Source organism: Acromyrmex echinatior, chromosome 3 (assembly GCF_024713525.1).
Source record: "Acromyrmex echinatior isolate Ae372 chromosome 3, ASM2471352v2, whole genome shotgun sequence".
NCBI classification, from domain to species: Eukaryota; Metazoa; Arthropoda; class Insecta; order Hymenoptera; family Formicidae; genus Acromyrmex; species Acromyrmex echinatior.
In genome coordinates this window covers 19,393,772-19,406,614 of record NC_141854.1, presented here as the reverse complement: position 1 = coordinate 19,406,614, position 12,843 = coordinate 19,393,772, and the positions used below count along the sequence as shown (strand labels likewise).

Here is a 12,843-nt window from a genome sequence, read left to right as displayed (position 1 = left end):
TGCGAGACGAATCCTTCCGAGAGTCTTCTAAAAATTGTGAAATTACACGAACGTGAAATAAAGGAGGTGGTTAGTTATAAAGAGACATTCAATGTGAATAATGCAAGTGTGATGAAATAAAATTAATGTAATAGGTTAAACTTTAATGACTGATAAAGGAGTTAATTGCTAAAACCGAAAAAGAAGAGACAGAATGTTATTAGAATAAAATAAAATTTCCGATAAAAATTTGATTATTATACAGCTTATTTGATATAAAATTCGAAATCAGAATTGATTTTATTCTCTACGTGTATTTGATCCAGCTTAACTATTCTGATGTTCCGCTGGCGGGACACGTTGAAAAGTGTCGGAGAAACATCGAACTTAGCCGGTGTAAGCGAGAAAGTTCGAGCTGTTCGATCTACTCCGATAGTTTGAAACTACTCCGAAATACCAGTGCAGTATCAGGAGGTTACGTCCAAACAACGAACAACATCGAGCCAACATAGATTCGAAAGGACAGGGAGAAGGAAACCGATCTCGTCATCGACAGGCGAGTCCTTCATGATCGACTCACTTTTATCGAGAGATTGCAGATGTATTGGATATTGAGTAAAGGCGAGAAAGACAGAACGAGAGAAATAGAGCAAAGATCGAGGAAGGAGACGAGAAGAAAGGAAGAAAAAAAGGACAATAAAGATGACGTTGCACCGAGTCGCGGCATCTGTCCTAGGAAGAGATGGAACAGCTGTGTCCGAAGGAGGTGAAGTGGGTAGACAGAAAGAGAAAGATAGTAAAAAAAAAAAGACGAAAGAAGACGTAAAGAGAGAAGAATATGAGAGAAGAAGAAATAGATAGCTGGATAGAGGAAAAAGGTAGAGGCGAAGGGAGACGAGTCTCTAGCCGCGATGGGCTCTGAGTTCGAAGTGGATAAAGAGAGAAATATGGATAGCCATCGGCGAAGAGAAAAAGACAGACAGGGCGGGAGCGAGAGAAAGGGGAGGAGAGGGCTACGTTGGAAAGGGGCGATAAAGGGGCATGGAAAAGGAGCTGGCAACGCCGCTCGGTCGATAGAAGAGTGGGACCTGCGACGTGGCAACGTCGCGAAACGTCTGCTTTAATGCAGAGGTTCTCATCTCGCGTATATATTCTGTTGTTTTTCATATAAAATACAATGAAATTAGACACAACGTGGCTGTTGTCAGAATTAAAATCATGGTACATAAAGAATTTAAATAGAATTTAAAAATTTAAACAGTATATGAATCAATTAATTATAGTTAATTAAATATTTTCGAGAATGCTAGGTTAGGTCGACCTGAGTTCTTCTTGGAAAATGGCCGATTGCAATTGGTTTAGTTTCATTGTTTAAATTTTTGTATGTGTGGTTCTTATTGCAATTAGATTACACACGAAATATATATTCGTATTTCACACAAATGGATACCACTCATAAAATATTAATCACGAATGTGACTCAGACCTCAGGAGAAGAAGGTTCATCTTTTATAAGGTTCATCTTTTTTGCATGCCTTTGATGATAATTTTGGCTGTTTCAGTATATTTAGACGATCAAAGTTGGTAATTTCGATCAATTTTCTGTAGGAAAATCATAAATTAAATAAAATTATCTTTTTGAAAAAAATTAATCAATGAAAATAAATTAGTATTTTTTAAATATAAATAAAATCTACAAGATAAATTTACAATATTAACCATTTTAAACATTTAAAAGCTGTAAAAAAGATAATATTTTATAAGTTTTTGCTAAGAAAGAATTTTGAAAATTACTCCATGTAACAAAAATATACTGAAGCAATTCTTAATGTATAGAAAACTTCCATATCAAAAGCTTATAAAATTTATCCTTTTTTTTACAGCTTTTAAATTTCTATTTATTATTAATATACATATTAGATTCATTTTCTTATAACTAAGATTGCCAGATCTATTTTGCGCGCAAAGTCATACGCAGAATGAAAGTAAAGTATATATAAAAAACTAAACTTTCAAAGTGCGCAGACGTTGTGGAGCTTCAAGAAGCTTGAAGACGTATTGAAGAAATATTCTAGGAAACCGACCGGCTCTGCGGTCGGGTTTGCGAGTCTTTCGAGTCAGAATCTTTTTTGTCGGACCGGTTTGCGAATTGCAGCCCGAACTTTTCCGTACACAGGATGAGGCACGAAGAAGATAGCGATTGGGCGTGGCGGCGATGTACGTAAATAATTTGTCTTAAATGGGCATAATTGAGAGTGAGTGATTAAAAAAAAAAAAGAAGTATTCGAAGTGTTCACAAAGCGACACGCGCGGCTTTGAGGGCAATCTGTTTTATATAGCCGAACCGATATTCTGTTTTGCATGAAACAGTTAAATCATACGTGACGCAAATTGACACGCGGCTTTGAATTCCGAATATTCGTGTGACTGTGATAATTTAAACTCGGCAAATTCTGTGAAATTTTAAATACAGACTTAAAATAGTAATATAATATTGCCTTTACACGTACTTCAGAATGACCCAATTATTTTAATGTTTTACTATATTGTTCTTCTCATGCTTTTATTGTTCTCTTTTATAATACAATTTTGATAACATTGAGAATAACTTATATAAAAAATAAATTTCAATTTAAAATCGTTTAACCGTATTAATATAAAAATTTTCACATTTATATAACTGTTTTTATATATTTGGATCTATATATTAGCATATTTAAAACTCTACATTTACAAATTTAACGTATTATACGAGTGTTTTAACATTAAAGATAATGATGCAATAGAATAAATTTTTGTAAAATAAGTGTTATGGAAATATATAATCTTTTCTTGCAGGCTTATAGAAATTAAAAATATTCCTTCTATAACAAACAATATAATAAATAATTATAATAATTTTGTATACAAGCCACAAATTTTCGCAATAATGCAAATAATTAAAAAATATAAATACGTTATATAATTGAAAAATATATTAATACATATAATTCAAAATGAATATTTTTGTATCTGTGAAATACATTTCATGCAGAGTATTAAACATATTATATAGGTAGTATATTTTAATATTATACATCATATATTTTAAAAATATTATCAGATACATGTTTAATTACGAAACAATAAAATATTAAATAATTATTAAAGTTATTAATCATGTATAGACATAAATAATTTACATATTACAGTTGTTTACATTTTGCAACTATTGTCATTTCTATATGCATCTTTTATCGAGTATTTAATGTGCAACTGTGTAATTGCAGTAAAATGTGCACGGCCATTCAGAATACATTCTCTCCCTCTCTTCTGTAAAATAAATAATTTATGAATGAGGAATGGCCGACTGTCGGCACCTCTTGTGTGTATCTAAGTGTATGTCTCAGAAACGTGTGGTCGAACATAAAAAGGGGAAGGTAAGCATACGAGTTATATACAGGAAACACATAATTCTAAATAAGTTTCGCAGGTGTTCGCAATTGCATCGTGTAAAAACCAAAGGCGGTTTGAGATCTTCGTCAACATGTGAAATGTAGTAGCTCTCATGGAAAATATCATCTGCTATTGTGTAAGGGGCTATTCTGCATTAACGCATTATGTTTCATGTTGATATTGAACCGTTCTCTGTTCCCTGTTTCCTATTCCTTTTATTCTATGCAGCCCCTGTGACTGTAAAAATCATGCAGAAGTCTCTACGATATTTGTGAAAAAGATCACTAGAGAGAATCAAATAAAAAATAAATAACAAAAGAGATTAATATATATCCAATTAATATCAATTTTAGGAATAATTTTTACTAGAAAAACAATATGGCAATAAAGGGAGGAGATTTCATGTATATATTCAATCCATCCTCATTGAACAAAGTAAAAATTACGTAGCATTTTATATTTTATCTTTAATGGAGATAAATTTAAACGCGATACGAGCTTCTTTTCGTTCTTAACATTCGTACGTTGTCGCCATTGATATCAAATCTCCCGGAAGAAGTCGGTGAGAACGTAGCCAATGCGGCATCACGAAGACGCTGAAGATTCGGACCGGCGCTTAAATTAAATTTAACGCCACGACGTACGACGTCGACGTAAGCTCGTTTCGCTTTCTTTTTCCTCATACTTGTTCGTTATTCCCTTTTACAGGATAGTTTCTGATGGTTCGTGTAACTCTCAGGAAAGTCCCGGGGAATCCGAGAGGTTTTTATCGTCGAGTATGTTGGGACGAGCGGAAGAAAGAGAGATCTTGGGATGGATGTTGAGGGTATAACAGCGCGCCACTTTTTTTGCTGTAGATAAACCATCTTTAGAAATTTTTGCAAGCTCTCTTTGTCCCTGCGATCGTTCGTCAGGATTTTCAGGGTGCGTGACGAAGAGATCTCTCATTCTTTCGCGAACTTCAATGATTCGTGACATCCAATAATGTATGATCGATTTCTTTATTCGTAAGAATACTAGCTCATTTATCGAAGATTTCGCATAACATATCCGAACGCAAATTGTAATCGCGCCGAAAGAGACTTTATAAATCACACGTTGCTCAATAAATGTAAAAAAAAAAAAAAGAGAAAATTGTTATGTCGTTCCGTAATAAAGCTCCTTGACTATTCAAAACCGCTCAGAATCATAAGAACGTTCATTTTATATCTCTTAATGAATTTCTAATTGCAAGATAATAACGCATAATTACGATGTAGTTGCTTGAAAGATTGCGCGTAGTGGAATTCAGTTGAAATTCCCAACAGCAAATATTAATTATTGTGTAACTATCTCAGCTGATCGAGAAAGTTTGCTTCTATCGCGACAATTTCTCCCTCCTCTCTCCTCTCTCTTTTATCGACTTATGCCATTCACCTGTATGAATTGAAAATATCGACTTTATAAATTAGTTCAATATTAAGATATTAGATAAACACGTTTTATTACCTATAATTAAATAAACACGTTTTATTACATATAATTAAAACAATATTTCACGAGAAATAAAATTGCATGTGATAGTAATTTAATATTAATAACTTTGAAAAAGATCAGTTTCCTGGAATAATTATTTTGTTTTTACGGTTTAATAAATGGTTAAACGATAGCAAAGATAAAGAAGCTCGTTTTGCTAAAGAAGAGATACAGAATTATAGAGTCTATCTTTTTTATGTTCCAAATTTACTTCTTCCCCTTCTTTGCCCTCTCTTTACCTCCCTTTCATTCCTCTATTTATCTAGATAAAACGTGAATCACTTTAAGAGAGCGATAACAACTACATACCACCGATATGTAACACTTGGTTAGAGAATCGATAACAACCGTTATTTTCGTGAACTTCGCAGTTTCAATTGTAATAGTAGTATCATTTTTTTTTTCGTGATGTCATTATATGCGATGGTAAAGTGCATCATTACTATGTATTTCAAAGCATTCACCTGTAAATGTTTGCTCGTATTAACATTCGCTAAATATCAAGAAACAATATCCTCTAAATTTTTGTTTGTTTCCCTCAATGTATGAATGATTAACTGTTTTTTTTAGAAGAAATTTAAATTTGCTGTCGCTTCACATACTTTCGAGGAGCTGCGTATTTTTGTAAATCTTGTAATCTATTGATATCGATATACAATATAAGATATAAACTTGAAAGTACACGTGACGCTAGTGATATTTTTAATATATTAGGTATCTTCAAAAATTTATACCAAATTATGATATCGATTAATTATTTATTATATTATCGTGTGTGTGTTAGTGATACCTTCAACTAAATTACTTTTTAATTTGTATAATTTTGTTTTCGCATGAAAGAAAAGTTATTAGTATTTATGACTATAATTGTATGATAAAATAATTATGGCTAGAAGTTCTGTTTTTTTAGTTATTAGAGTGTTAGTAATAATTATATTATTATTTGATAATAAGTTATAATTATTATTTATTATCAAAAAGAATAGATAATTTTTCTCAAAAATGGTTATAATTTTATACAATCATATATTCTTTTTGACATAGAACTATAATAAACATAATTATATTATTACTAATGTTATAGCAGTAATAAAAATAAAACTTGATCCTATAATACTTTCCATGCAATCATAGTTATTAATACAAAAAACTTCTCTTAGAACACATAATAATCTTCTTATTACACTATCAATATCGACATTACACAAGTTTGTATAAATATATATATATATATATATTCCACATATAAATAAATCGCAATTATTATTCGTACTGGTTTATTGTAAAATTATAACTGTACATAATTTTTTGAAGCAATTTACATGACTTTGCAATGGCAGTAATGCATAAAAGTAACAATTCTACTCCATAAGGAAAACATTTAAATTAATAAAGAACAAGATTTTCGTATTCTTAGGAATACAAAAAAATAGTAAATTTATATTTCTTTTTACTTAATAATTATTTATTAATTTTATTTAATAATTGTATAAATTACTAATGTTGATTCTCATATAAGATCTTAAATAAAGTCAGAAAAAACTGATCACATATCGCGTAACATAAGGTTACCTTATTCAGTATTGTACAATGACAATACATTAATTTTTATGACTAGATAACAACTCTTTCGATCATTGCACTGCGACATTTGCTCTTTGCATTTTTTATGATGTCGATGTGAACAATTTGTGTCACTTGACAGCGAATCTACGGCCTAGCATGTATAAATAGACACTAGAAAAATATGTACGTCTGATAAATATTTCTTTACACTCTATAATATGAACTGTAGAACAGTAATAATGTCATAAGCCAAGAAAATATTCTCGCGATATAAAATACAGTCCTTTTGTAAAACATCTCACTTTCGATTTTCACGAAACTCAATAAGAACTACGTCCAAAATTAGATTGATCGACAATTTTTTATCGTGCACCTGCGAGGCTTAAAGAACATTGTAATAATATTCGAACTTTACAAAGCTATATACGCAAAGGGAAGTTGCTGGCCCGGAAATAGCATGTCGTGAATGGTCAGCACAAAATCCTCCTCTTTTCACAATTTCGTTCACTGCCCAAGCGCGGTTTTTACGAGCGATCGTTCGTCGACCTTTTTATTCTGGACTTATAAAAGAGCCCCGCGGCGAACCGAAGATACGCAACGCTTCTGGGATTTGACGGGCAATCTCGCGTTATCCGTCCCCGGCCAATGAAATACATTTGCATGGTGACAAATGTCCCTGTGCACTTGCGGGAATCGACTCGTGTAACGTGACAGAGTTAATATCGGATGTAAAATTTTATGTCTCTCGATTTCCTCCGTTGAATAGAATTCGGGCCTTTTGTTTCAACGCGACATGTAACTTATATGAGAACCACCATCATATGGATAATTAAAATATTAGAAATGCAATGTGTCAAAGTTATAGTATACGTTCTATATTCCTCCTCTTTCGTGTTTCCATAATATGATGTCTCATGTTATAAGCTATACGTTCTTATTTGCATCGCGGTATAACAATCTCAGATTTTCGTAGGAAAATGTGTTGGTTAAGGCTTGTCAGCGACAGCAGGAGGTAAACTCGAAAGAAGCTGCTCGCGACAGTAGACGGGCCGTTATCGTTTTTTTTTTATTCTTTTAAAAAGTATATAAAGAGAAGAATATCTCGGCATGAGATCATTGTAGTTCGCCGTAGTATTAACATTGCACCACGTCGTACGTATACTTATTTCTTAATCTTTCCGCGAAGGGGGAACTCCTTCGGAAATTATACAATTTATAGAAATAGTATTAGTAGAAATTTAGAAACGTTTCTAGTAGATTTCCCGTAGATTTTAATGCCATCGGTCGTTCGTGTCGAACACGAATAATTGTGTAATGAACATCCGATAAGCGTACCGCGAGTGCAATGTTAACTGTGCGATATGCTAATCGACAAAATAGACTTTGCTATTGTAAGAACACCTGGCACAGTGTCAGCTTACCGCTGTCGAGGTGACGACGAAATGTTTCTATTTCGCTGTCGTATACGCGAACGAGGGTGCGCCACAAAGATACGGAGAAGGGCAATGAACTGACGCATCGCGTGTCCAAAAAGGCCACGCCGCATTATGATGGCGGCGAAGTTTATCTATTGCTGTACGTGTCTCTATCCGTAAATATATTTCTATTACAAAAATGTTTAGTTTCAATGAAAATGCTAAAAGATATAAGTATCATCATTAATGTAACGTACTATCAACGAAAGTAAAATATTATTGTCACGCGCATGTGCGTGTCTAGTTACGAATACATCTTGATTAAAAAAGAATAAACGTTTTATGATGTTCAAAGAAGCTTCGGTATTATCATTAATACAATAAATATTATATACTGTTCTAATAAAATCAAAATATAATAAAAGAATCGACACACACGAATTGTTATACAAATAACTTTTTTTATTACACGTACACAACATTTAATTTAATCATAATAAATTCACTCGAAAAGCATTTACTCCTTCCAAGATTTAATTTGTTTCTAAAATGTCGAACGTTAATTTTTTAATTATATATAACACAAACGTCGGAACGATTCGACTTTGAAGTTCGAAGTATGTAATTAAGGAAATAAATAACGTCGAGAGGAAACGCCTATGAAATTCAAATAAACGACACGCCCGAGTCGCAGACCTTCAGAATCTCTCGTGATTCCTCGATGTCTCTGGGAGCACTCACCTTGTTTCCATACCAGAACCCGCAAGGATGTCACGCTGCGCGCCGTACGCAAAACGATGTTCCGTGGAAGGCGGTGGCGCAGGACGTGTCCGCGGCGCTCCTTCAAAGTGTCGTCGACGCTGACGGTGCTGTTGGTAGTGATGCGGTTGTTGATGCTGTGGTTGTTGATGTTGCTGCTGCTGCTGCTGCTGCTGCTGCTGCTGCTGCTGCTGCTGCTGCTGCTGGTGATGATGATGATGATGGACGACTGACGGATTAATCTGGATGCGGTGGATCGCGCCTGGCACCCTCCAGCAGAGTACATATGGAATCACGAAGTCAGGCTTGACCTGCACCAGCGGCAGCAGGCGATATTCGATCTCGCGTGGATTAAAGGACACCGATCGCCTGTTCGTATTACTGCTCGATCCGCGCACCAGAAGACGACCCTCTCCACGGAGGACGTTGTAGTTGCGCCAGCCAAGGTCACGGGGTAACATGTCACGAGGACATCCCTGCCAACCACGAACTACCGGCTCCTTGTACGTCTCGTCATAATGTCAAGGATATTTCTCTCTTTCTTCTTCGCAGGATCTTTAAGGCGTAAACTTATCTTATGCGACGATATATCCCTTGATCAATATCGCTTGATTAATCGAGAAGATGACTGTCCATTGCCATAAACAGAGAATTCCCTTCGCTTACGATAAGATATACCGTATATAATTGGGCAAAGAGGCAATGCAGAAGACTGTTACAAGATGCTTGCTTGCGATTACACGGGCAGCTTGTTTAAATTCACTTCAATCGATAGAAGCTTCGTGTTATTCGCTGTGTACTCGCTGCTGACTGAGAGACGAGGCACTTTGTCGCACACAGGAATATATCCGCGTTAACGAAGCAACGTGAAACTTCTGAGGGCGAGGGTCTCGATTTATTGTGTTTTTTTTTTCCTTCTTTTTTTTTTTCGTATCGTGGATTCGATTTAAGGATTTAACGTGTTCGCTCGCGAATAATGCCGGACGTACCAGACGGGCGAGACTGGACTCGGGAGCGTCATCCTCGAGCGGCGAGCGCGTGTGCTTGCGAGGAAATTCGGGATCACTGGGAGGACCGGGAGGGCGGCGAGACAGGCGCCCGGCACTCCCTTCTCGCGCGACAGCACTCCGACCTTAGCATCGACTTCCACGACCGGAGCCGAACGGTGCGAGAGCGAACGAACCCAACGAACGAACGGACATGGAACGAAAGGCGAGAGAGGAACGCAGCCCCCAAGGATCTCCGCAGCGCGCCACGAATTTCAAACTGGGCTGCGCGCGCAATTTACGTGCCTCAGGGCTGTCTCAAAGAAAGACCGATCGCGAGAGGGGTGTCGACCGGCATCCCAAAAAGGTTCAACGTCTTCTGATGTCTTCGATGGCACCTTTCGATTTTTTCCACCGAATTTTCCACGCTAACGATCTTGTCAATATTAAAGCTATATATGATACTTGTAAACTCAAGTAAAATAATTAATATTGGCAAAACGTGGTGATTATTATTAACTAATTTTGTAAATAAATAATAAATTAGATGTGCTGGAACTGTCGACGTATGTCGATATTATCAGCTCTTCATCAGTCGATAATAATATCAGCTCTTCTACAAATTTGACGACTTGAATAATCTTTTAAATAAATATTGTGGAAAAAGATAAAGAGTACTGTTGTTCAGTCAGATTTAGAAGTTTTAGATTACATTCGCACAGCAAACAAGTAATAAGATATATCCCATGGCATTTATATTTATACGATTACACAATCGAGTACTGATATCGAGTTGGATCCGACGATGGATTCACGATGTGAAACAATATTCAATTAGAAAACGCCAATCGTACCTGATTAGTAAACATCGGTGAAAGATAGTTGACTGTAATACATCATTCAAAAGATATTTAACTTGATCTCACAATAAACGCTCTATCACCTAAGCGACGGGATAATTAAATGACTCGATCTGCCAAGACGTTAAAAGAGACTGCCAAGTCGAGAAACGATAAAACCGCGTACAGCTAGTAGCTGATGTCAATTTAACAAGTGTCTAAATGCCAGTTTCAGAAGTCACCGTCTTTCGCCGACGAAGATTAAAAATTTCTTATTAGTTATTCTTGCAAGAGACTTCCAGTAGAAAGCTCGTCAAGCCTATATTAGATTAAGTATAGATTAGAGATTGAGGAGATTGCGAGTTGGAGATTAGAATTCAACCAATTAGAACGAAATAGATTAAAATTAAAATTATGATTGATCGAATTCTAATCTTCAATTCTCAATCTCTAATGCGTAGTCTGATATGTGCTTTAGATGAAACGCGTATGCAAGTGAGAGGCGGCCTTCTTTCGCAGATTCCCCTCTTTCTTTATCGCTTGTTTTTATCGGTTACAATCGTGTCATCACCGTTATTATGACTCCACCGACACTTAATACCGCACGTTTTTTTTTGTTGCCTGCGAACGTTTTTATTTTACGTCGACGCTTTTCACGCGAATGCAATCGATCCGGGACGTAGATATGGCAATTTTCCGTTGCTATTACAAGACATTAAAGCGATGTTGAAAAAGATATACAAAAAAGACAAATAAGGTAATGTGTTCAGTCTTTGTTTGGAAAACAGATTGTATTGTTCAGATAATTTTAGCTCGCTATAAATCTATGTCGAAAAAAAAAAAAATGTCGTAAAAATTTCAATTTTTAATTTCAAATGATTTTTAGAAGATTGTAAAACCAAAGGAGGAAAATATATTCCATAAAATTCTTGGACGCTGATTTAAAAAAGATATAAAAATTCAACTTAATTATAAACATTATCAACCATAAACACTACTATAATTTGAGAGTACTTAATAATTTACTGAAGATCAATATTGCTTTTCGGGTATGGAAATGGTATGTACAATATTAATTTCATGACGATTTTCGATCGGCCGGTTGCAATTGCCGTTTAATCAGCATCGGTAGCGCCGCTAATGAGCACGAATCAACCATGAAATCTCGATTATACGGTTATGCGTATCCGCGGTGCCGTTAGCCCGATATCTTTCCGTCCGGAATGACGCTGCACCTGCACTGACCTGGGCGACGCGGTCAAAACACTTGAAAATTCCGCAGGGGAGGGTCGGAAAGGTTAAATGATCGCGAAGGTCGTTTGCACCTGCTTGCATCGACCCTCTCGCCATGCAACTCCCGCAGGTGCATTGGAGACGCATCAAGGACGCCTCGTGGCTTGACGAGTTATTTTTGTTTCTGTTTCGTATAATATCGTATAATATCGAAATACGCACGTCGTTTTCAGATTTGTATACCAGCAACGTAGGAATATGTTCAATACAGAGGCTGCTTCCCTTCTGATGGTACAGTCGACGCAAATACTGTTCTACCTTTGTTATCATTGAATATCAAAAAGGATAGAATGATTTGGGTCGACTGTGTTTCTTAAAAGGAAAACGAGAGATATCAGAATTGGAAACGATTTTTTTCTCGATGACAATTTGATTTTTACATTTTCTCGCAGAAGATTTGTAAGATTTCATATAAAATATTCGTGACTGACGTAATAATCTCGATAGAATATGCACTACTGTAGGTTTAATAGTACTACTATTGTAGTAGTCCTGATTAAACTGAAATGCGAGTATCAAGTATCACTTCATAATATCACGTACGCCATTAATCAGCTTTCGATAATTAGATATATATATACGTATATGTATAAACATATATATATATATATATATATATATATATATATATATATATGCATATGCATAGTATACTAGGTTTAATTAACCGCTTAATTGATTAATGCATTAATCAAGACAGAATTACATAGCTTACGGAACATTGCGTTGTAATTCTCATTAAGTAATATTTATTTATTTATTCGTCGGTTAATAAATGTCTATATCAACTTAAATGTCGATGCATGCAATTGTCATATTATCTACTGTATTTGCCATTAAATATCTCCAATAGGATTAAACAAGCCGTGATTGAGCAAAGCGACACATACAGTTGTTAATTTTTCGACCTAACATTCTCTCTTCTCGCAAAAAAGAAATAAAAACACATTGAATGAATCTCAAGGATATAAGCTTCTTTAATTTTTCTCTCACGAGAAACAGATCAATCAAACTAACAAAAATGATTAAGGCGTGCGCCTGTAATTCCAAAAATCA

General features: G+C 35.2%; 1 protein-coding gene across 5 annotated transcripts in view; it reads right to left on the bottom strand.

Annotated features, from left to right (window-relative positions):
- The window catches only part of LOC105148847 (protein gustavus), a 272,603-nt gene that overhangs the window by 160,120 nt on the left and 99,640 nt on the right, over positions 1-12,843 (bottom strand). Inside the window, exon 1 of one of the 5 annotated variants that reach the window (XM_087404852.1) lies at positions 8,652-12,186. The exons of 2 other annotated variants lie outside the window; for them this stretch is intronic. In XM_087404852.1, the coding sequence (XP_087260978.1) occupies positions 8,652-9,130 (479 nt within the window). In that variant the 5' untranslated portion in view covers positions 9,131-12,186. Of the gene's footprint in view, positions 1-8,651; positions 12,187-12,843 lie in introns of those variants that run through there. 2 more of the 5 variants (XM_087404853.1, XM_087404855.1) reach the window with 2 other exon arrangements.